The sequence below is a fragment of the Elaeis guineensis genome, chromosome 10 (genome assembly GCF_000442705.2).
Source record: "Elaeis guineensis isolate ETL-2024a chromosome 10, EG11, whole genome shotgun sequence".
Lineage (NCBI taxonomy): Eukaryota > Viridiplantae > Streptophyta > Magnoliopsida > Arecales > Arecaceae > Elaeis > Elaeis guineensis.
In genome coordinates, this window is record NC_026002.2 from 39,024,922 (window position 1) to 39,051,130 (window position 26,209).

General features: G+C 37.4%; 1 protein-coding gene across 3 annotated transcripts; it reads left to right on the forward strand.

The window, feature by feature from the left end:
• Positions 1–269: 269 nt before the first annotated feature.
• On the forward strand, positions 270–25,609 carry LOC105052332 (protein PIN-LIKES 6). 3 transcript variants are annotated; one of them, XM_073244570.1, is made up of 12 exons: positions 270–413; positions 1,145–1,496; positions 13,549–13,628; positions 14,608–14,732; positions 15,980–16,101; positions 18,427–18,615; positions 20,769–20,843; positions 21,308–21,408; positions 23,138–23,190; positions 24,041–24,235; positions 24,649–24,793; positions 24,994–25,609. In XM_073244570.1, exons 2-11 carry the CDS (start codon positions 1,311–1,313, stop codon positions 24,768–24,770), a joined length of 1,248 nt encoding a protein of 415 aa, XP_073100671.1. In that variant the 5' UTR covers positions 270–413; positions 1,145–1,310; the 3' UTR covers positions 24,771–24,793; positions 24,994–25,609. The 3 variants fall into 3 exon arrangements, with proteins under 3 accessions (XP_073100671.1, XP_073100670.1, XP_073100672.1); XM_073244569.1 differs by having other exon boundaries at positions 320–551; XM_073244571.1 differs by having other exon boundaries at positions 320–551; positions 24,649–24,789.
• Positions 25,610–26,209: the final 600 nt, after the last annotated feature.

The following is a 26,209-nucleotide window of genomic DNA, read 5'->3' on the forward strand; positions in this document are numbered from 1 at the left end:
CCATTTAACAATTTTTTATTTTAATATTTTGTGTTAAAAAATCTTCTAAAGGAAGAGGTTTCTACCATAAAAAAAAGAGTAGAAAGAAGATTTTTTTTTGGGTACATGTACGAAGGAATGCATTGCCGCTAGACGCCAAAGGACGTGGACAAATTGGAGAAAGAGAGATAACATGGTCCACTGAGACGTAACCTCAGAAGAAATTTTTTATGGGCAGCTGGTTCGATCCGGTACGCAGTAGCATAAATCGTTATTTACTAAAACTTCCGGAGGCAATCCAGAACTTTCCCACGCGTCCGTATATATTTTATATACGGGAACGGTTCTCGGGTTTCAGTGTTACAAGAACAAGTTGTTGGCCGTTGGAGAGGACTCGCCGGAAGCTTGCGAGCGAATCTTCGAAAGATCTCTCGGCATACTCTTCCCCCCTCCCGCCTCTTCCAAGATCAATTGTTTTAGGGTTCCGAGAGGGGAATAAAAATTCGAGCATTCTCTAAACTTTGGAAGTGGAAGAGGATTTTTCTACTCTGGTTTGAGTTCTTCTTGTCCAGGTATACTGTTTGAGAGAGGAATAGGTCTAGAGCTCGAGAATTTGGGAAGTATTATTGAAGTATAGGTTTTTTTTCCCTCGGTTGTCGGTTAGCTTGTGTGTGCTAGTGAAGTATTTTAGTCAGCAATGGAGATCTTTTACCCATATTTCTGGGGATGAAACCGAATTCGTTGTTCTTTGTTTGTACCTTTATGTTTATGTTTATGCTTTTTTTTTTTTTTTTTTGGCGGTGGTTTGCTTTTAAGGATTTTGTTTCCAAGAAGAGAGAGAGAGAGAGAGAGAGAGAGAGAGGATAAATCTTTTTGGGGATGAATGAAGCTTTTGGTTATTTGAGATTCTTTCGAGGATTTGATGTTTGTTTCTGCAGTTTTTTTGCCCATAGTTTTGTAAACTTCTAACGAAAATATGAAGATTTTACTGGAAATTTTCTTGCATTAATAGAATTTTGTGTATTTGTGTACGTTATGCGATTTCTCATATATTGTTTTAGAGTTTCCTTATTTCTACTATGTCGTGCTGAACTTGTTGTTAGTTAAAAAAAAAAAGTGTTTTTTTTTTAATTTTTCATTAAAAAGGTGATTGCTTTTCTTGCAGGAGTAAGGATTAGAATTGGTTTTGTTACAGCTACGGTATTGGAGGAGCGTTTTCTTGGAATTCGAGATTCCAAAAGTTTTCACGATTGTGTTGGTGATTTTGGAGTTTGTGTGGTGTATCCGTAGACATTTACGTCTCTGGGGTTCAGGGATTCATTAGAGGTAAAATGGAGAAGACTCTGTTGTCCATGCTGATGGAAACCCAGAGTGGCGGAGGGGAATCCCTCTTTACGACGGTGAAGTTTGCTGTTCTGCCTATTGCGAAGGTCTTCACGGTATGCTTTATGGGGTGTCTCATGGCTTCCAAGTATGTAGATATCCTTCCTGCAAATGGCCGTAAGCTTCTTAATGGGGTAAGCAGAACTTAATTTTTTTTAAATTCTTCATTTCTATTAATAGTTTTATGATAAAAGAAAAATAGTAGTAAAAGTTCTTCCCTCCTTCTCACTTTGTTCTTTCATGAAAACTTTACTTAGTTTGGATCTCACTTCTTCAAATTGCAGTAAAAAGCTAATATATTTTTTCTCTCAAAATATAGTAAATGCTTATTTACGGGCACGCACGCGTGCGCGCACACACACACTGAGAGAGAGAGAGAGAGGTCAATCTGATATTTAAGAACATATTGGAATTTTGTGAAAACCTGTTAAAAAGGAATCTAATGGATTGACGTGGTTAGGAGAACAGAGGGAGCAGCAGGTAAAGAAAGTTGCATTTTATTCATTGCCTCTGATGGTACCACTATTTGGGCTATATACGATTGTTGATAAAGATGAGGAGATAAAAATGGATGAGAATAGGAGTAAGTGTGCCTAGATGGAGAAAATTATGTCCTTTTCTTGTATCTCTTTACTACACTTGAAGGAAAAAATCATTTTTTTCTATAGGATCTTTCAGATCTAATGAGATATGAGACGAAATATTTAAAAAAAAAATTATCCTACGATATTTCAGATCTAAAATCTATTAGATCTGATTCTTATTATCTGATATTTAATCTAAAATTAAATCTATAACTTGAGAAATAGAGAAATACCTCTAAGATAACTAGATTACCCTGTAGATGATCGCAGCAACGCTCGAGGTTCTAAAATAGCCACGCAGTCGTCTGGCCTCTACCGGTATCCACTCGAGCAGGATCTGGATCATCTTCTCCTCGCGAATCTTTACTCCAAAAATCAGATCTGGATCTGATCTGAAAGATCTTCAAAAGATCTTCTGAAGCTGGAGCAGCAGCTTCTCGACAAATCCCTGCAGCCTTCTGTTCAGAGAGCCACCACGTCTTGGACAAGCACCAGATGGACGTCCAACTTCTTGGATGTGAAGAGGGGAGAGAGAGGAGTAGAGGGGACGTGGAGAAGTGGAGGGAAATCTCGTTTTTGCTGGGTATTGAGCAGAATCACAAAACTAGGCGCGGACAGGGTTTAAATAGACCCTGCTGCGTCATGCAGTGCCACATCATTCGACCAATCAAAAAATTTCAATTAATTCTGAAAAAAATTTGATTGGTGGAGTGATATCATCTGATCATATCAGATAAGAATCTCCTCAATTTCTACCACTGTTGGCGCCAACACTGGATAAGCACAGTGAGATTGGCGCCCCACAGTCCAAGTCGATCAAGGGATCAGAGTCCTCAGCTCATAGGACTATCCTTATCCACTTGGGGCGCACGCCCAATCTGATCTTGGCGCGCCCACTTTGAGGGTAAAATTAGCAGGTGGACACTTTATAAAAACTTTCCAATGATCTCTTACCAAGTGGCCTTCAGTCCAAGGTCCATGGGTCAACGTTTGACCAATGTCCTAAAACGAAAATGGCAGGTGACAGAAATTAGCAAGTGTTGTCTTAAATTCATCTCATGAATTAAGACAAATCCTTTCTGAGCTGGACTGGCTCCAGTCAGACTGAGAAAAATCTTCTCAAGGTTTTCTGGGTGAGTCAAATCATATTTGGCTCAGTCGAGATGAAAAAGATTGCACGAGGAGAAAGTTAGGCTCAATCGTATGCTAGCACGATTTTCTTGAACCTAATTGGATCTAATCCAAATCAATCGAACTGGACTAGCTCAATTGATGATATCCAAATCCTAACTCTTGTTTGTGTGACCCAGTTAGGTTCATTTCCGTATGGTAATGAGATATGTCATGATCTCATCATCGACATCATCGAAACTCTTTTCGATGGACCAGAACTCTTCTGATTCAGACAATTAGAATGATCGATCATCAAGATCATTCTAATTGCTTCCAAAATCCACCAGTGACACCTAGCAGTATATGGTGGCAACCCATCAGAAATGAAGACGAACCTCTCGGTGCAGCTACCTGTGTGATTGAATTCTTCTATCATGAGTCCCGATTGAATTAGGGTTAAGGTGAACTCGTCAAACCCAACATCAGTCATATGAATCAATCGATCGATCCAAGTTCGATGTGAAACCTTAATGGAAAACTCTTTTCCATTATTTCACTCTGCCATGGCCATGGGCTTAAGGACTCGATCTTTCGATCATCATAGGACTACTCTCATCTACCGAGGTTGATAGATCCCATCTTGATGCAATTTGGTTCCTATAATGAATATGCTACAGCCAACATACACTTTAGGATTCTGAATGGCTAGGAGATCGAGTTATGGTGTAGTCAAACCATAACACACTCAAGGTGAACTGTCGATGCACCTCAGGTCAAAGAACTAGATACACAGCTGCAGCATCGAGCTAGTCATCGACGAGAAGGTAGACTTTCTTATGACTGCTCGAGGTGGTCACGCTCAGTACTCTCGTTCTCAACGAATATCTATACTCTCGCTCTGGTGTCTCTACACCGTAGACTCAAGACACATCTATCCTAAGGAAGCGATCGTATACCAACCTTCCGGATCGCTCACCATCCTCGTGATGATCCTATGGTCAGGAGCTGTTTATGAATTAGTTATGTAAATTCATGCCTTAAATTTTCAACTCTTGAAAATATGAATTAACATTCCTACTAACTCAAAGGATGTATCACAGACATAATGTACACAATGTGATAGTAGAATAACCCTTTTATTCATTTATAGTCAAAATTATAAATTTGTCCTTACATTTGTACAGGAATGTGTCAGCCAATCTGGCATCTAGGGCATACATCTAACAAACTCCCACTTGACCTAATGTCAATTGGCTACATATCTAAGTCTCATTTTCTCAAGGTGGGCTTCGATCTTCTACTGGTCTAATGGCTTTGTCAGTGGGTCTGCCACATTGTCTATGGAGTTGACTCTCTTAATCTCGACATAACCTTTTTCGAGATAATTATGGATCAGATGGAATCGTCGCTCGATATGCTTGGATTTCTGGTGAGATCTTGGCTCCTTAGCTAGGACTATGGCGCCATTATTGTCGCAATAAAGAGGGATGGCATCCGATGACATCACTCCAAGCTCTGCGGCAAACTTCTTGTACCAGAATGCCTCCTTCGCAGCTTTCGATGCAGCAATATACTCTGCCTCCATGGTGGAATCAGCAATCACCGTCTGCTTAGAACTCTTCCAGCTAACTGCACCACCATTGCAAATGAGCAGACTCCCAGATGTCGACTTTCGATCATCTATATCAGACATAATGTCTGAGTCTGTAAATTTCTGAACCTGGAGTTCTCCATTCTCAAAGACTAGAAACATATCCTTAGTCTTTCTCAAGTACTTAAGGATACATTTCACAGAAGTCCAGTGCTCTTCGCCTGGATTCGACTGATATCTGTTTGTCACACTCACGGCATGGGCTATATCAGGTCGTGTACATAGCATGGCATACATGAGGCCCCCTTTTGTCGAAGCATAAGGGATCTTGCTCATGCGTTCAATCTCCTCAAGTGTGCTAGGGCACATCTTCTTGGAGAGATGAATGTCATGTCTAAAAGGTACTAAACCTCTTTTGGAGTTTTTCATGCTCAACCTTTTTAGCACCTCCTCTATGTACATCTTCTGTGAAAGTCCCAGCATCCTATTTGGTCTATCTCTATAGACCTTAATACCCATTATAAAGGATGCCTCTCTTAGATCTTTCATAGAGAACTCCTTAGACAACCATATTTTGATCGAGGTCAACATGAAAATATCATTCTCAATTAGGAAGATGTCATCTACGTACAGTACGAGTAAGACAACTGCGCTCTCACTGACCTTCTTGAACACACATGGTTCCTCCTCATTCTTGATGAAACCAAACATTTTGATCACATCATTGAAACGAGTATTCCAGCTTCGAGATGCTTGCTTAAGTCCATAAATGGACTTTTGCAGCTTGTAGATCTTGTGATCATCATCACCGGATGTAAAACCAAGCGGCTGTTCAATATAGATATCTTCCTCAAGATGTCCATTTAAGAATGCCGTTTTTACGTCCATCTGTCATATTTCATAATTGAAATAGGCTGCAACAGCAAGCAATGTGCGGATGGATTTTAACATGGCTACGGACGAAAAGGTATCCTGATAGTCAATGCCTTCGCGCTGACTATTTCGCTACGAGCCTAGTCTTGAATATCTCCATATTCCCATCTGCACCTATCTTTCTCTTGAAGATTCATTTACACCTAATAGGTACAATACCTTCAGGTGGATCTACCAAGGTCCAGACTTGATTTGAGTGCATCGAGTCAATTTCTGATCTCATTACCTCTAACCATTTCTCGAAGTCGATATCTGATATCGTCTCGTCATAGGTCTTGGGGTCATCACCATGAGCCTCATTTTTCATGAGGAACATTTCTTCTACTTCCTCTTGTAAAGTACCTAAGTACCTTTCAGGAAGACGGAAAACCCTAGTCGATCTACGAGATGGAAGAGGTTGTGTTAGGACTGGTTCTAATTGATTAGGTTCCTCAGGTTCTTTAGCTCGTTGCTCTTGGGAGACATTCTCCTTGAGCTTAATTATTCTTCCGATGCCACCATCTTGAATAAATTATTTTTCAAAAAAAATAGCATGTCGATTCATAATCACATTGTAATCTTCCGAAATATAGAAATAGTATCCTAATGACTTTTTAAGATATCCTATGAACCGAGCTCTAAAAGACCTGAACTCTAACTTGTCTGCCTGCTGTCTCTTGACATGAGCCGGACAATCCCAAATTCTGAGATGACTCAGACTTGGCTTCTTACCATGCCATATCTCATACGGTGTGGTAGGAACGGTTTTAGAGGAAATCCTATTCAATACATATATTGCTGTCATGAGACAATGTCCCCGAAGAAACTCAAGAAGATCCGTGAAGCTCATCATGGAACGGACCATATTTAATAGGATCCGATTCCTCCGTTCTGAAACTCCGTTGAGTTGTGGCGTTCCAGGTAGAGTCCATTGAGAGACTATGCCATTGTCCTTAAGATAGTCTAGGAACTTCCGACTAAGGTATTCGCCTCCTCGATCTGATCGAAGAACCTTAATGGGCTTTCCTGTTTGTTTTTCTACCTCATGTCTGAATTCTTTGAACTTTTCAAAGGCTTCAGACTTGTGTTTCATTAGAAACACATACCCGTACCTAGACATATCATCGGTGAAGGTAATGAAGTAGACATAGTTGCCTCTAGCCGTCACATCAAATGGGCCGCATACATCTGTATGTACTAGGGCAAGTAGGTCTGTAGCCCTTTCCCAATGTCCTGTAAAAGGGAGCTTGGTTATTTTGCCTTAAAGGCATGATTCACAAACTGGATATGACTCGGAAGTCAATGGACTCAATAGTCCGGATTTCTCCAATTTGTTAACCCTGTCTTCCGCTATATGACCTAGCCTTAGGTGCCACAGATACCTATTATTTAGACTATCTCTAGGCCTTTTAATTCCTATGGCATTCACATTTTGCTCGATATTAAATACAGATACATCAATATGTAGCTGATAGAGACCATTAATAAGAAAATCATTTACAACTTTATTATTTTTATAAAATATGTTACAATGGTTCTTATGAAAGCTAATCACATAGCCTTCTTGTGCTAAGCATGAAACAGAAATCAAATTTCTGCTTGCTGCAGGCACATAATAACAATCTCTAAGAACTAAATCTAATCCTAACGGTAATCGCAGAGGGTAGGTTCCCATGGCCACAGCAGCAATTCTTGCTCCGTTTCTGATGCGTAGGATCATATCCCCATCCCTCAGCCTCCTGCTCTCCTCAAGACCTTGTATAGAAGTGCACAAATGAGCACTAGAACCAGAGTCAAGTACCCAACTGGATGCAGAGAAAACCGTAAGATTAGATTCTATAACGAGCATACCTCTAGAAGGATCATCCTTCTTGTTCTTCAGGGTAACCAGGTACTGAGGACAGTTTCGCTTCCAATGGCCGTCTGAATTTTAGTGAAAATATTTTTCCTTTTCAGCAGCCTTCTTCTTCGGTTCCGTCTTCTTCTTCTTCCCATCTACCTTCTGCTTCTTCGCAGATTTTTTCTTCTTTCCAAAAGACTTTCTCTTGAAAGAAGTTCGCTCCACAGTAAAGACTGAACCTTTTGAATTCTTCAAAGAAAGCTCAGCCGTAACTAACATGTTCATTAACTCAGCCAAGGTACACTGTATCTTATGCATATGGAAGTTCATGATGAACTGACCATATGCATCAGACAAAGACTGAAGGATCACATCAATCTGAAAATCCTTGTCTAAGATAACACCGAGCTTCTCAAGCTCCTCAAGATCCTTGATCATTGTCAAACAATGATCTTAAACTGACTGCCCATCATGCATTTTAGCCTTAAAAAATTTTTGGCAGACTTGATACTTGACTGCGCGACTTTGTTCATCAAACAACTCTTGTAGGTGAGCCAACATTTGGTGGGTAGTCATAATGTTCTCATGCTGGCATTGCAAGTCATCAGACATGGCACCCAACATGTAGTACCTGGCTTTGTTATCGTCATCCGTCCACTTTTCTAGAGACGCTCTCTGTTCAGCAGTCGGACGTGCTGGTATGACAGATGGGTCCTGGTTCAAGGCATGAGTCAGTTTCTCGAAATTCAGAACAATTCTGTAGTTCCTCAAACAGTCCTTGAAATTAGGTCCAGTCAATCTGTGGGTGTCTAGTATTTTGATCAGGGGGTTGGACGCAGACATATTTCCTATAGAGAGTCAAGAGTTTCTAGTTAGATTTTGTAATCAGACTTAACCAATTTATTTAGGGGTTTCATTTTTAAACAAATTAGGCTCCCACTATTTTCTCAGATCCCTACACTCCCTAGGTAGAGATGTGAAAATTTCCGTGATTAGTGATTCTAGTGGGTGGTGCGGTCTCACCGACTGGCTCATCACCTCACCTAACTGTTATTGGTGATGGGTCAACCGATGAGTGGACAACTCTTGTCCAATGATTCTCTAATCATGGTGCACCTAAAACTCGGTCTCTAGTTCATGAAGCTCACCGTGTTCGGAATATTGCTCTAATCCTTAGTTAAGTTTGACCCACCATTTGCATGAACTAGATTCCTAATTGAGTCCCTCACCGTATCCAGAATATTGAACACAACCCATCCTCTAATCCGTAGCATCCAATGCCTAATGGACATGGTTGCGTCTTTCCGGTGCAACTGAACCACTATAACCAGTCGAGAACAATCAACCCCGAGAAGGGCCCGCACATCCACAATGGTGGAAGATCTTAGACTTAATATTTTCTTAGGAAGATTTGATTTAGATCTCATTAAACTTGACTTGACATAGTCATAACAATTATGACTAACCTAGTGGCATGGGTTAGCTCGAATTGTTAGCCACCTCAAATCAGAACTGGGTCGACACATATGGCCAGGTAAGTGAGACCGGTGGGAGGGATATGCCATTAACTTGACAAGAACGCATTCGAGTCGAGTAGCTCCCAATTAAAAATCAATCGATCGCATCTGTCCAACTTACCTGAGACACCAAATTGTCGAACCAGAACCAATTGAGTTAGCCTATAATCCAGGCTCTAACCACTGAGCCAAATTAGGTCTTAACTTGATCGAGTCACATATGAATGTGATTCAACCTTGATCTAGACTTAATTCTATTAGGCTGGTCAATTATTAGCTTTCATGATTCCACATAACCAACTTTTGATTCGGTTTGATCAACCGCTAGACTTAATTGAGCTACCCAAGCCCGAACCTAATTTTATGAAAATGACTTAGATATGAAATTCTCAATTTTAGACCTAATTTAATTTCATAAGCTTAATTCATTAATTAAGTCTTGGGTTCACAAACAAAACATATAAATAAATCATAGGGTTTCAGGATCTAGGATTTTGTAGAAAAGTAAATTTGATTTCTGATTAAGGATGAACACGCAGTACCCCTACACGCCATAAGAACACCCCATTGAATGGGAGGAGAGGATCTTAAACCCTACTTTGTTCTTATGACCGGACGGTCATGAGGAACACCTTAATCAGAAATATTGATTTAACTACAAAACTAATTAGATCTAAGTTACATATCACATATATAATTTCAGATCTAACTTATACATGCTTTGCATACATCTCATGTATTAAAATCTGATCTAATTAGCATGCTTTCAGATCTGATACATCACATGTAACATCTGAAAAATAAGATTTAAATTAAACTATTCAATATAAAATCTATTCTAGACAGTTACTAGAACAATTCTACAACTAGTCTAGACATGCAGCATATCAATCTTATGAATTAATTAAATTTTATTTTCTATTTTCTGATCTGAATATAACATTTATAACATCAGAAAATCAGAGAATAAATTAGATCTAATTTATATTTTAATCATATTAAAACATAAAACTTCAAGACTATTCATAGTTTAAACTATTCCTAGTCTAGTCATGCATCTCATACATGTTAGATCTACTTAGATTTAATTTTAAATTTTCTGATTTCAGATCCAATCACATCTGATGTGACATCTGAAATCCATTAATATCAGATAAATAAAAATAAAAATCAGATCTAAATTAAATCTGAAATAGAGCCATCAACCTGGCTCTGATACCAGTTGAAGGGAAAAACCGTCTTTTTCCCTGTAGGATCTTTCAGATCTAATGAGATCTGGGACGGAATATTTAAAAAAAAAAATATCCTACGATATTTCAGATCTAAGATCTATTAGATCTGATTCTTATTATCTGATATTTAATCTAAAATTAAATCTATAACTTGAGGAATAGAGAAATACCTCTAGGATAACTAGATTATCCTGTAGACGATCGCAGCAACACCCGAGATTCTAAAATAGCCACGCAGTCGCCTGGCCTCTACCGGTATCCACTCGAGCAGGATCTGGATCGTCTTCTCCTCACGAATCTTTGCTCCAAAAATCAGATCTGGATCTGATCTGAAAGATCTTCAAAAGATCTTCTGAAGCTGGAGCAGCAGCTTCTCGACAAATCCCTGCAGCCTTCTGTTCAGAGAGCCACCACGTCTTGGACAAGCACCAGATGGACGTCCAACTTCTTGGACGTGAAGAGGGGAAAGAGAGGAGCAGAGGGGACGTGGAGAAGTGGAGGGAAATCTCGTTTTTGCTGGGTATTGAGCAGAATCACAAAACTAGGCGCAGACAGGGTTTAAATAGACCCTGCTGCGCCATGCAGTGCCACATCATTCGACCAATCTGAAAATTCTAATTAATTCTGAAAAAATTCTGATTGGTGGAGTGATGTCATCTGATCATATCAGATAAGAATCTCCTCAATTTCCATCACTATTGGCGCTAACACTGGATAAGCACAGTGAGATTGGCGCCCCACAGTCCAAGTCGATCAAGGGATCAGAGTCCTCATCTTATGGGACTCTATTCTTATCCACTTGGGGCGTACGCCTAATCTGATCCTGACACCCACTTTAAGGGTAAAATTAGCATGTGGACACTCCACAAAAACTCTCCAATGACCTCTTGCCAAGTGGCCTTCAGTCCAAGGTCTATGGGTCAACGTTTGACCAATATCCTAAAACGGAAATGGCAGGTGACAGGAATTAGCAGGTGTTGTCTTAAATTCATCTCATGAATTAAGACAAGTCCTTTCTGAGCAGGACTGGCTCTAGTCAGACTGAGAGAAATCTTCTCAAGATTCTCTGGGTGAGTCAAATCACATTTGGCTCAGTCGAGATGAAAAAGAATGCACAAGGAGAAAGTTAGGCTCAATCGTGTGCTAGCACGATTTTTTTGAACCTAATTGGATCTAATCCAAATCAATCGAACTGGGCTAGCTCAATTGATGACATCCAGATCCTAACTCTTGTTTGTGTGATTCAGTTAGGTTCATTTCCGTATGATAATGAGATATGTCGTGATCTCATCATCGACATCATCGAAACTTTTTTCGATGGACCAGAACTCTTCTAATTCAGACAATTAAAATGATCGATCATCAAGATCATTCTAATTGCTTCCAAAATTCACCAATGATACCTAGCAGTATATGGTGGCAACCCATCAGAAATGAAGACGAACCTCTCGGTGCAGCTACCTGTGTGATTGAGTTCTTCTATCATGAGTCCCGACTGAATTAGGATTAAGGTGAACTCATCAAACCCAACATCAGTCATATGAATCAATCGATCGATCCAAATCCGATGTGAAACTTTAATGAAAAACTCTTTTCCATTATTTCACTCTGCCATGGCCATGGGCTTAAGGACTCGATCTTTCGATCATCATAGGACTACTCCTCTCATCTATCGAGGTTGATAGATCCTATCTTGATGCAATCTGGTTCTTACAATGAATATGCTACAGCCAACATACACTTCAGGGTTCCGAATGGCTAGAAGATCGAGTTATGGTGTAGTCAAACATAATACACTCAAGGTGAACTGTCGATGCATCTCAGGTCAAAGAACTAGATACACAGCTGCAGCATCGAGCTAGTCATCGACGAGAAGGTAGACTTCCTTATGACTGCTCGAGGTGGTCACGCTCAGTACTCTCGTTCTCAACGAATACCTGTACTCTCGCTCCGGTGTCTTTATACCGTAGACTCAAGACGCATCTATCCTAAGGAAGCGATCGTACACCAACCTTCCGGATCGATCACCATCCTCGTGATGATCCTATGGTCAGGAGCTGTTTATGAGTTATGTAAATTCATGCCTTAAATTTTCAACTCTTGAAAATATGAATTAACATTCCTACTAACTCAAAGGATGTATCACAGACATAATGTACACAATGTGATAGTAGAATAACCCTTTTATTCATTTATAGTCAAAATTACAAATTTGCCCTTACATTTGTAAAGGAATGTATCAGCCAATCTGGCATCTAGGGCACACATCTAACAACACTTTCTCAGCAACCCGCCATAGTCTTAAATTTTCTTGAGTCATCAGTTGGATGCTAAGAGTGACTCCTTAAATTGATTGATTCTTATAGTGATTAAATTTTCCATGATGGGGACCTTCTCATGGATCTTGTCCATTAAGTAAGTGCAGGTGGGGTCCACCAAATTCAGGTCAGTGCAAATGCAATGTTTTGGTGTAGTCTAACCATCACTGGGATTATGTGCCTTTCAGAAGCCATCTCACTTGTTGTAGGCAATTCTTCAAGCTGATACTGTAGACCATCCTGTGCCCCTCAAAGTACCATAGTAGTGCAACTCTTTTGCTCAAACACTACCATTCCACTAATTGGGTCCCATGTGTATAATTAGTAAGATGTATCTCAAGGGACTCCTTTCATTGCATGTTAATGTGTTTTATATTCACCTTTCCTTTTTGACTTCAAAGACTGTAAGATATTTTTGGAGACCTTCCAATAACTGCAAATAAAATCTCCCATCTTGCCATATGCATCTAGCAACAAGTGACCATCAATATTTTGGTTTATATACATAACCTAGACATAAGGGTAGTGTTTGGTTGGGTAATTCTGGGTGGAATAAGGGCTTATTCCACCTTATTCCCCCAAACAGGTGAAAAAATGGTGGTGGGCCATTCTGGTTTAGCAATTCCGGTCAACCCTCCCTAATTCTAGAATACCAATTCTATGGTGGACCATGGAATTGATTATTCTAGGTCATATTGAACATCAAGTGGAATAACACTGCATTAATTGCACTAGAATAAAGGTGGAATACCAGATTTCCAACCAAACAGAAATCTGGAATAATAAGGATGAATAGCTATTCTCGGAGAATTCATATACCTATTCTAGGAATAAAATTTGGGTATTCAAACACTACCAAAAAGTTTACAGGCACACGCAGACAGTCCAGTCATCATTTAGGTGCTTTTATTTTGATAAATAGAGCCAAACTGTTTTCTGGCATTATCGTTTCATAAGTCATGCTCATTAGAGTATTGCTTTTTTGATCATTAATTTGTTAGTAACTTCTGATTTCTTTCCAACTTTTTGCCATATTCTTCATCAGGGTTGTTAACAGCCTGTTTTGATATATGTTGCAGCTAGTCTTTACTCTCCTCCTTCCTTGTCTAATATTTTCTCAACTTGGAAGAGCAATTACTCTAGAAAATTTATTGGAGTGGTAAGAATGCTTCTCGATTTATCTTTTAAAGCAATCTGTGATAGTATGTGATGTTGTTCTATAAGTTTTTTCTTGATTTGTTCATGAAATATGAAGTTTTGTAGCAAGCATTTTAATGGATCTTCTTTTAATAACCAAGTATTCGTACATGTATTAATGAAAGAGGGAGAAGTTGGTGCCAAAGGTCACAAAATATTTGCAACTTTAGAAACATATCTCAACCTTAAGGTGGAAAGTTAAGTCTTAAGCAGTCGATAGGTGGCTGGCGACATATATCAGTGAATGCTTTATAACATTTCTAGAATCTTTTCCACTCTTAAAGTCAAACCAGTTTTGACTAAATGTGAAGTCATGGCAAAGGTAATTTAGGGTATGTGAAAGACCATTAGTGGGAATAAAACCTACCCCTCTATTGAAGCATGCCATTTCCCCCCTCCCGCCTTTCTATTGGGGGTGGATTTGGAGGGACGGTGTCCAATAACAAATACTTGTATTAAAGAACTATTTTTGGAAAAAAAAGCATTTGATATGACTTGACGTTTACAGGGATTCTCTTGTACCTTTTTTTTGCAAATTTTATTGGCCAATTTTTTTTTCCCAGCATTGAAGCTCATTTTTACTTTGCAAATGGTTTATTCTCTTTAATTTTCTGGACTCGGATACTTTCTGGACACAGAAAGTTATTTATAATCTTTATATTGAACAGGCAAATTTCTGTTTGTTTTACTCCTGCCTAATGCTCTTGATACAGCAGTTGGTTTTTTAAAAATATGCAACACCTTAACATTGTAAGTTTGTAACAACAGGTGATTGATTGGTTTTATAATATTGTCATTTCTCCTCTTGTTTTTGATTTTGTTTCCAATGATGGTGTTATGGTATCATAAATTTATATGATATTATACTAGTTCCTTCTTTATTTTTGAATTGTAAATATAAATTAGTTATGAGCATGGAACTAATAATGTATTGAATGCAGGTGGTATATTCCTGTCAATATCATTATGGCTACAATATCAGGATGCTTAATAGGTTTTCTTGTCGCATGTGTTGTTCGACCCCCATATCCATATTTCAAGTTCACTATCATACACATTGGAATTGGTAAGTTTCTTTCAGAGTATGACAAAAAGCATTGTTATTTCGTCTCCTTTCAAATTGTATCCATAATTGTGTTTCCACTTTGTCAGCATATCAAATATACAATAGTGACTGAGTGATCTGGATGTTTTAGATATTTCATTTTATACTTCTTTAGTTTAAATTTGAATATAATGTGTTTGGCGTTTGCACTGCATGTGCAATTGAAACGTTGGGTTGTGGATCTCAGTGTTCTGGAGAATGAGATGTCTAGGACTGACACTTAGTATGGACATTGCCTGAAAGTTAATTAAACAGATGAACGAAAATAACAAGGGAGGATTGCTTATGCTTGATCTGTTGCTTTCATAAAGAAATAGATTATTAGATAAATGACATGACTAGATGAATCAAAGCGAAAAATAATGAGATCAGTAGGATTTAACATATAATATTTTCTGAGAGATTTATTTATGCGGTCAACAATAAGTTTTAGGGATTAATCCTTGGAAGCAAAGCATTTCTTAAGCAACCTTTTTTCAATCATCACATAATATGCAACTGAAGGCATCGGTAGTCAAAGTGTGAGGGGGTGGTTTGTTGTGTTTGTATTATATTTCTAAATAAATGCATTATGGACCTTGAACTTCTCTTTTAATAAATAACATACATTGAATCATGCTATAAAATTGAATCTGCCATTATCACTGGTTTGACAGTCATGCAATTCTTCTGGATGGAACAAATACACATTGGGTTTGTTTTATGTGTTTGTATCATTGATTAAATATCATATGCTTTTTAAATAAAAATGTTAGTTGCTTAATTGGAAAGAGTTCATGTGCATATTTATAATTGAGATCGGTTTTTTTTTTTTAAATGTTGCCATTATCTGCATGATGAAGTGTTTTATTATGCTATTTTTTTCATGTGAATCTCAGCTTTTCTTAAAGAGGGTTATTTGCTGCAACAATTAGGATGGCATGTTGTGAACTTCCACGTGTTGGAAGCTAAGCTATTTCATACCTCAGTCTAGTGATTTCTTGTCTCAGTAATGGATCTCTTGGTTGCAACCATTAACCTGATTATTATATTTACTGGTGCCTTTTTCTTCACAATAATGCACTAAAAAAGTGTAGTATTTCATGCTTCACTGTTTGTTATGCATGAAAATGTGTTCTTCCCCATAAATGACATGTGGCCTATGTCCTACCAACATTCCACTGATGTATGCATTCTTTTGACTAATGAATCATTTATTCTGAATTCAGGGAACATTGGGAATATACCTCTCGTGCTTATTGCAGCTTTATGCCGAGATGAATCCAATCCATTTGGTGACCCTAACAAATGTAGCCAAGATGGAAATGCATATATTGCATTTGGACAGTGGGTAAGTCCTGACTCTCTTCTTAAGCACAATTACAAAAATTATTAATTTCTTTGCTTTTGTTGCTCCACAAGTACTTTTGTCAATAAAGTGTTGTGGACCCATGTTTGCTTGTCTCCTTAACCTGTGCGATTCGTTTTTCTGAAAGTTAATGGTTCAGGTTTTTTCGCATCTTTTTCAGTAAGTGAATATGACAGCGAGAGTTTCTTTCTTTAGATCAATAAAGCTTATCATGAACAGATGCAAATTTCATAGTTATGTATCAGTTAATAAAATGTGGTCCATTTTTTTGAGGGAATACAGCATTGCATTCTTATTCTGTGGTATTTTTGCTCATACAATTGACCTTTTTCCACTTCATTTTATGAAGGCAAAAGAGAAATTTGTTCCGAACATTTTTCCCATTTTCTGTAGTGTCATCTAATGCATGTTTATCTATAGAATGAAGCAAAAATGGAGCAGATTTGATAATTTTTCAAAATCATGAAGCAAAAGGTTCTTTTCTGTTTAGCTGAAATTTTTTTGTGTTCATTAGATGTGTTAGCAGCTGAAAAGGTAGAATATAAAATGGCAGTCCATATCACAAAAAGTGGAAAAATAACATTGCTGATTCATGATGTTACAATGCCTTTATATGGGAAGGTCTAATGTAACACAATAAAAAAATTGTCCGGAAAGACATACAATAAATTTATAAAGGTCCAACTTAGCTCCATAGAGTTATCTTATTTTCTATAAAATACGCCAATAGCCTATATATGGATTCATCTGAATAGTAATTAGATAACTGGATGCCTATGAGTGTGCTACTTATGTACCAAAATTAACCTTCCACCTACTGATATTTCATAATGACATAAATTATAAATCCAAAATTTTACTTGAGTACTGAGGTTGTTTTCGTGATTATTGGCAATATCTCTACCATATTCCTTCTTTTCTTTCTTTCTTTTTCTTTTTTTTTTGGGAAAGAAAAGGTTATTATATGTATGAAATAGGTTTCAGAATATATCTGGATCACAGTTCATTACTAGTTCTTTCTCATGTGTCAGTGATCCACATTTTTGATTCCGGGGTTGGTTGCGGCTCAGCTTGAGATCAAAAGATTTCCAACAATCAGTGGAGAAATAGTAGATAGAATACAATGTGACAAACAAGATATATACGTGGAAACTAGTAAATATGCAAATATGATTTGTTTTAAAGCAAGGAAGTTGTAAATATTATGTATATTATCTCAATTCTCCGCTTGGTGTTTGGCTATGTTCATAATCCCCAAAAGTGGATATGTTCAGATGCTAACATAGTTACTAAGAACAGCTTCTATTAGCATCTCTTGATATGTCATAACTAGTGTAGTCCATTGATGTGTTTGGTTGTACACATGAAGATGATTTTCAATGAACATGCTTGACAGATTAAGCTGATCCAATTTGTTCAGAATAGTTAGGTCTATCCAAGGTTTGATGGCAAACCCTGGGTCTATCCCCTCTTTCAGTTAGGTCACCAGATAAATATTGTTAAAGGTTATCAAAACATGCTCTACATCTGAATTAAACCTTGATCTCCAAGCAAAACCTAGAATGCTCCTGCATCTAAATATTATGCACCCCCTTTGTCAAACTTCCTTTTGTAATTCAGAGAAAGTCATCAATTTTACATTCTGACTAGGATGTATACTTTGGAATGAATAATATAATGTCTGTACAGTATATAATTCACTCTCTTGAGGCCCTGTAGCACACTCTCTTGCTGATGAATCTCTATGGTTTAGCTGTTGTGTTCCCAGTTGAATATAATAATGAAGTTTGATGCTGGCTTTTGGTGGGCCATTTTGAATATGTATAGTGAGAGCTGGGAAAGAAAAATGGTCAAGTGTCATTGATGCTCCAGAGTTTTAGGTTTCTTCTGAATAATGTGCTCATGCAGTACATGAATTAAATTTGACTCAATGATTTGTAGGAGGTTAATGCTCCATTTCATCACTTCGTACACCTCAGTCATTGAAATAATGAATCATTTTGGTAATGTTACAGACATAAGCTTATACTGGCCTAGAAAATCCTCATTTGCATGAGTTCATGTGTTAGTCTGCCAGCTTCATGGATAAACAAAAAGTTTTCGGTTATTCTTTTGATCATCCATCATAATGCCATTTATTGTTTTTATTACTACTATCATCATCAAGAGAGAGGGAAACCCTGCTTGGTTCATGGAGATAATGATCAAAAATCACAAAAGTATCAGGAGCAGCAGGCATAATGCAATTTATCATTTTTCCTTGTATTCATTTACAATATAGATGTTTAAATTTGAAGTTGGTAACAGGTTGGTGCAGTTGTTGTGTACACTTTCGTTTTTCAGATGCTTGCTCCACCTCCTGGAGAAACATTTGATAGCCTTGAAGAGGAGAAGCTCCCAACTAAGGCTCCTGTTAATGCTGTGCCCGAGCAAGTGCCCTTACAAACTTCAGAGGAGCCTGAGACAATAGCATTAGAGTCTTCAAAAAGAGGGGAAGTAAGATTATTTCCTAGTGTTTCTTGTACTTCTAAATCCATGATTCAAGATCATACATGTGTGCCCGAGTTCTTTATCCATATGCTTCTTTTACTTATGGTATTTTTAATTTTTAATTCTAAGTATTATGTATTTTTTAGCAAGTTAGTCTCAACAAAAACCCTATTTGAAGACATATCAAAAGGATGTCATCTCTTAGCTGAACCAGGGAATTTGAAGAAGTGCCCTCTTTAAGGGGGGTTTATTGCAGGTTTTTAGGTTCTTGATCTTGTCATTATTAGAGACTGATCTCTAAACAAAAGGTTTAAGCACTGCTTAGATTACATGGCAAATATTCTACCGCATTGAGAACATGGCATAATTCTGTTAAATATTGCTTGAACATGGCAAAAAGTTTTTGTGGCATAATTTTGTTTAGTATGTAACTGTTAATTAGCAGAGCTGGATCATTTTTATGCGTGGATCCCAATTCCCAAAATAAATTTCAGAGACCATGATTTCATTTATTTATAATGAATTCAAATCATATGGAGTCTAATTTCAACTTGCATGTTCGAACTCGGATCAAGTTTCACGGCATACATAAAATCTGAAGCCATTTACATGCATTACACCAAGCTCATTTTGGGCCAAATTAGGTTAGTTACCTAGTCGACCATAAATCTTGGTGTGCCTCTTTATCTAAGTTCTAGAATGGAATTTTATGTATTTATTGTCATCTGGTTGATTCTAAAGTTCAAAGTACCTGCTGATTAAATCCAGGTAAATAAAACTACATAAGGTAAAATTGGTAGATATAACTTCATGAAAATTAAAATAAGAAAGCAAAATTATGCATATTATAACCAGACTTGTAAAGTCTGACTTTACTAGTTTAAATATTATTATCGGAAACTTCTTAATGAAAGTCTTTAAGATCCAACAAGAGAAACTCAGGTTAGAATGTACTCGTAATTCCAAATGAGAAGCTTTGCATGCTAACAAGGAACCATGTTATTTTATTAGGACTTCCTTATTTGCCTCCATCTCTTCCTGCTTGTTCAACCATATCATGGGCTTGCTTTCAAACAGTGTGATTCCCTGAAGAATGCCGGGACAGGGTACTGTCCTCCCATTCTCCCAGTGTCTCTATCGAGACATCCTAGGATGGGATGGGATAGGACAGTGGTATGCTTTGTTTCACAGAAAATCCCTGGACAGTCTCATCCCATGGGATTTAAAACCTTGACCATGGGTGCCATCTCTAAATCATTTGATGCTTCATTAAGAGGCATCTTGTAAAGTATCCCTGGATCGCACTGGAATTAGGCCTGAATTCGGGTTGGCTAATTCTTGCAGCATCGCTGTTGGGCCCAATGATTGTGTAACTACTACATCGAGAAGGATGTATGTTTAGAGCATAATATTCATGGTCACTAACTCATCTGTGACCATGATATCATTCAGGTCAAGAGAGTCTTTTATTGGTGGACTCTTTTTTTGATGATAAGGGATGCTGTATGCCAAAGGGAAAAGACAGTAATCAATCTTTCAATCCAGCGATCAGGAGTTGAATTCCCCCCTTGTGAAATGATTGTAAATCTGGGACACATTGCCAAAGGGAACTTAAGTGTGAGGTATGTTAGGATGGTGTTAACATTCACAATGAAATTGTGGGAAGACAAGCAAGGGTGCATGAGCGCTATTCTGATGTGCATTGAAATTTATATGCTGCTCAGATCTACCATTTTCCTTTTCCATGTGAAAATATCCTATTTACTTGTGCATGGCATCATGCCTATGTAATAGTAATGCGGTATTGACTATTGTTATCGCTGACAACAGGACAATCACATACACAGATTGTCATGGTAGCCATGCTAAAGTTGAAAATTTGTTAGTTTAATATGATTCATCTGGAAAGCACAAGGAAAAATGCCGCTGACAAAGTGTTGGTACATTTTTGCTAGATATGTTTGTTAAATACTAGCTATTCATTCTCCGAGACATTTGTTATGAGATAGTTACCAATCTGGCAGTTATTTCGAAAAACAAATTTTGTTTGGATAATTTATCTCATGATTGTTGCAATTGCTATCATACTTTTTCTACCGAGAATTCTTTTTTGCTCTTTTTTTTCCCCCGATATTTAATCACTGAAACTCCTGATGCAGATAGTCAGCCAGCTACGCTATCTTGTTGAAAAATTGAAGCTAAAACAGATCTTTCAGGCCCCGATAATTGCTTCTGTAAGCAGTCTGTTTCACATAAAATTATGATTGATATTTTCAGTACCTGTACCATGAAATTTCAGTCATACTCTGCTAGTCTTAATTAAAGCCTTTTCAACTTAGAGTTTTGTTCCATAGAGGAGTAGATGTTGATGAGAATTGGAAAAGATTTTAAATGATATCACTGTGCTGCATAATGTGATTGTCCTTATTTGAGATTTTTTTTTTTCCCGCACTACACAAAAGGTCCAAATGTATATGCATGAAAAAGGAAAAATAGCTCATAGAGGGATTGAGACAATCAGCAGCCATCCTCTTTTCTTATGGTTGATAAAACAAATTCTGATTCTTGTGAAATTTGTCATTTTCCATTAAATATTCATTATAATGTAGTTCCTTCTGTTATAGGTTTGCTTTTTTGAGTATGACTGGATATAATTTCTGGTTTTATTGGAATAATTGTACCATTCGTATTGCAACAGATCCTGGCAATTGTTATTGGAGCTGTACCTTTCTTAAAACAATTGATCCTTACAGATGATGCTCCATTTTTCTTTTTCACCGACAGCTGCCTCATTCTCGGGTATCATATCTTCTCATTTGGTTTATCTCATAACATACGAGCTGTTTTAGTAGTATAAATAATATTTTTTATTTAATGGAAATAAATCTTTCAATCCTGATGGTGGCTAAGAGACATGATTAATTCAAGTTACCAAACCAAACTAACTATTCCTGCTGAAAAGTAATTCAATACATTAGACTCATCCACTTTGATGCATGATGTAAAGTGCAATTTGTTGTACTTTCTTAAAACTAGGTCCATAAGCTAGAATGGAAATTGAGAATTAATTTGCCTAAAATGAAAGGGAGCACAAGTAAGTATGGCAGAGAACAGAGAATGCTTGGATAAAATATGGTGAAGATATTGAGTCTAACCAGTGAGCTGAAACTGGTAGTACATGTGGACCTACTGATAAGGTTTCCGGTTTAACTAATGAACAATAGGGATGGAGGCTTGATGTTGGTGCTGAGACAGGTCTGTGAGGGGGGATATGTCTAAGCCCCCTCTTTCTTTTTTCCTTTGTTCTTAATAAATAGGATCATTCCTACATTTGTCTTTGGAAGATCTATGGGCAAAAATGCAACCACTTGGCCACCTTTGCCTTGTAAGATTTACGGGCCTAAATTTTTCACATGAAGGCATAAACATGACAACAATGATTCAGTAAAGAGTCAAGAACGAGTAACAATCAAGAACAAGTTAAGAAGAGGAAAGACTTTAGATAATAAACAAGTGGTATAAAGAAAAATTGGCCTAAAATGAGGATTTGAACAAGTTAAGAGGAGACTCGAGATTTGTAAACCTCAAAATAACCATGTCGATCAAAATTATTGAAAAACAAAAAGTAGAAATAGCGAACCGGTACCATAGTAGTATACTTCTATGTGCCGAGTGTGGGTGCGGTACCATATTGTACCATATCGATTTGGTACTAAATTGGTATAGTACTTGATACCAAGATTCGAAACTTGTATGAAGGTGTGGAGAACAACTTGTAAAGAGTTAACTTAAGAATGATTAAAGCAATGATGGGAATGAGTCAAGAGAATAAAAGACTCAATAAACAGGTCGTATAAAGAAAAATTGGCCTGAATGTGGATTTAAATCCTGGACTTTTCACTCTAATACCATGATAGGTAACTACCAGAACGCCAAAGCCTAAGCTCTTAGGGAGGGGGTCAACAATGTATATGAGGTCTTAACAAAGTGCCATACAAAATAATAATTTTTTAAATGCATTTGGAAATATAATATTATTACTTGCTTGTAGTGATATGAAAAAAATAAAAAATAGTTTGCTGAAATCTTTAGACTTACAAAAATATCATGAGATCATTTTACAGGAGATATGATCTGTCAAAAGTGATGCTGTAACTTTGACCTAGATGTATGTTAAATTCTTAAACATTTCATGTTTTTTTATTAAATGCTTCACAATAGAATTTCGCTTCTTTTATTTTGTAATTACATATTGTATTATGTAATTCTTCAATAATGAGTTTGAACATTTTGGACTCATTTGACTTGATTTTGAATGGTTGTATTATGGATTGCAATGTGATTGCCTATAATTGCTTATAATAATGTTGATTAATTTGCAAAATACATAAACCCTTATTCAAGGAAGTGGGCCTTATTTTGGTATTTAAAAAAATGATGGTTATTGCAAAGATCTTGTCCAATTGATAATAGGATTACTTGGTTATAAAATTTATGGAAATTTCTAACAATAATGTCCTATTCTCAGGGAAGCCATGATTCCGTGTATTTTGCTTGCGTTGGGCGGTAACCTTGTTGATGGTAAGCTCATCTATCTTCTAATATTTCTTAATTTTTCTCAAAGTAATACATTTAATTACTTTGAATTGCAGTTCTTATTTCACAGTTGTTTCTGGGATTGCTTAACTCTTCTATAATAACTACTACAAGCTTGTGTGGCCTTTATGTCATGCATAGATCAGTCTATCAATTCTTTTAAAACCTTTCTTAAGCACATGGGCCCTTCAACAGGCTAATAATTAAGAGTAAATTATAGATAAGATGGCATATGATGGCAATGGTTTTGCAAGCATGCGATTTGTTCTTACCATTAGATGGTATGGTGGAAACTCCGATTTTTGGTTCTTCCAAAGTGGAAGTTGAGAATCTTCTTGAGTAGTCATTTTAGTATGAATTTGAGGAAGCTGATATGAATAATCAGAATGTCAAAAGAATGGCTAGATGAATGGGTGTAATCAGGTATTAATCATGTTTTTGGAAGCAAACTTGAAGCAACCAACATAAATCATAATTTCTGCAGGATTGACTGAAGTGAACCAATTTTGAACATTCATGTCTTCATATCTATTTGGATGACAGCCCAATTTTTTCTATGGATCTCGCTCCATCTAATATATCTCTATTATACTCCTCTCATGTTAATGGACTTTGTTTAGCCGCTGATACTCCAGTTTTGTGAACTGCATGCAGGGGTCGTAAAAGTTGTCTAAAATTCCTCTTATTGTTCTACAACCACTAATCAGCAGTGTTAGTGTTGACAATCTCTTGATTCTTAACTGTGCCTACCTTGTACCTGAGGTGCAACATACTTGATTTTTGTTGATTGGAGCTAGTACAATGCAATTTTCACTAAATAGTTTATTTCCTTCAGGTCCGGGTGCAGGAACTGCAAAGCTTGGATTTCGCACAACTGCTGCTATCGTATTTGGGCGGCTGATCTTGGTTCCTCCGGCAGGTCTTGGCATTGTCACTTTAGCTGATAAACTAGGATTCCTACCAAAGGGTGACAAAATGTTCAAATTTGTCCTTCTACTCCAGCATAGCATGCCCACCTCTGTGCTGTCCGGTACGATATCACACTTCAAAGATTATGTTTGGCCGAACTGCGTAGTGTCGCTCTATATAATAGCCCTTTTTTTTGCGAAAGTGGTTAGATGTCTTTCCTACATTCCAAGCCTTGGATGCTTGGAACTAACATGCAGTTAGAGTATAACACATATCTGATCCACTTGAAGTTTTCCATGGATCAGAAATCCACGAAACATCTTTGTTTAAAGATGTTTCATTGCAAGTCCTCACAGACAGGTGTAAGAGAAGGGCCTAAACTTGCAAAGCACCCTTTGTTTAAAGCCTTGATATATGGTGGTTAGATAGTTTTTTCCCCAGTTTCTTAACAAGTCAACTTGTAATTTGTTGGTGTGTTGAATACAAGGAAATAAATCCATCAGTATTTACATATTTCATAAAACTTGGTTGCAGGTGCGGTTGCCATTTTAAGGGGCTGCGGAAAGGAAGCTGCTTCTGTCTTGTTCTGGGTTCATATCTTTGCAGTATTTTCCATGGCTGGATGGATTGTGTTGTATTTGGGCTTACTCTTCTGAAGGCCTCACTTATCAATATGTTGGTATAAATGATTCTTTAATTTCTTCACCACAGTTTGCTCTATCATGCTTAAGAAACTAAAATTTGCAGTAACGGATGCATGTCACTCCTTTGTTTTGCTGTATCTGCAATTATTTTTCGATGTCTTCATAATTGCTATTATATGTTCTAAGGTTCATTTAGTCTGCTCATCCTAACATTCTGTCTTCATGTGACCCCCAGGTATCATATGGAAGTACAAAATAGATTCTTGCACCAAGATTTAAGGTCGTACAAATCAGGGTCGAAGAACTTAAAATATGTGCACTTCTGCTTGATAGCAGAGACATCATCTAGAGTATGAGATTTATGTCCAAGCAGCCAGCTTCAGGGACAGTGGCCACTAAGAATTATGGCATACAACCATACAATGGCACCGGCCTGTGAGAATCGTGCTTAGGTGCAAGTGGAGGTGATCCACTAGTCCATATAATGACCATCTCAATCATCTTTCATCAGCAATTAGAAGCAGAACAGATGGGACTAATATGCCGTGTGCATGTCTCAGAATCCGTCTCTAGTATATGTTTTTCCAATGTATCTCTCCTTAATTCTGATGCTCGAGCTGCATGAAACATCACACACACTATGCATCAGTGTAACACTCTCCTGTGTATATCCATTGTTGTCTGTCACTATGTCAAGTTAGATCTGCAGATCGCACTAGAATTCTTGCAGTGTCAGGAGAAGCTTTTTGTAATGTTCCAATGGCAACTTGATAGCTTAGTCCCATCTATTTGGGGTATTGTTTTTTGGATGGGGGTACAAAATTGTTAATTTAAAGAGCTGAAGACTATCACATGCTGGAGTGACATTGTTCTTTATACATGTTCCACTCAAGGATTCAACTTCGATGCTGGTAGATGTGCCAGCACAAGTGTCAAACCATGCTGAAACAAAGAAGTCAATGTTTTTAATGAAAAGAAAAAGCCCATGCTGAAACAAAGAATTAAGTGTTGTAAATGAATCTTTATTTAAACAAAGATTCTTCTTACCCAAAAAAAAAAAAAAAAACAAAGATTCAGAAAATGTCTTGCTGACGTATATCACTAGAAATCTTAATCCAAACTTCCATGAACTTCAATGTCTTCATCCATAAACTTCGTAGTTCAAAAAAAAAAAAAAAAAAAAATGGTCGTTCGACCATAATCTGTTAATTCTGTTTACAGGTTGAGAGTATCACAAGCTAAAATTGGAAGTACGGTATCAAAGAGCTGCTATGTCAGATTTGATGCTTCTATAACCCCTTTGGAAGTGGAATAGACGAGATACATATGTCACGCCCCCGATCCGAGATTGTGAATCGAGGGTCGCGGCAACCGCCGCATACTCATGAAGAATTCTCTCCATAAGCATGCAAGGTATCTCATCACGATATCAATGCATCGCAGCGGAATAA

Bases quoted from the DNA above. Each gene is read 5' to 3' on its own strand.
- LOC105052332 (XM_073244570.1), top strand. From the start codon at position 1,311: ATGGAGAAGACTCTGTTGTCCATGCTGATGGAAACCCAGAGTGGCGGA. The intron at 18,616-20,768 runs GTAAGATTATTT...CTCCTGATGCAG, and splicing joins AGTCTTCAAAAAGAGGGGAA to ATAGTCAGCCAGCTACGCTA. The intron at 23,191-24,040 runs GTAAGCTCATCT...TATTTCCTTCAG, and splicing joins GGGCGGTAACCTTGTTGATG to GTCCGGGTGCAGGAACTGCA.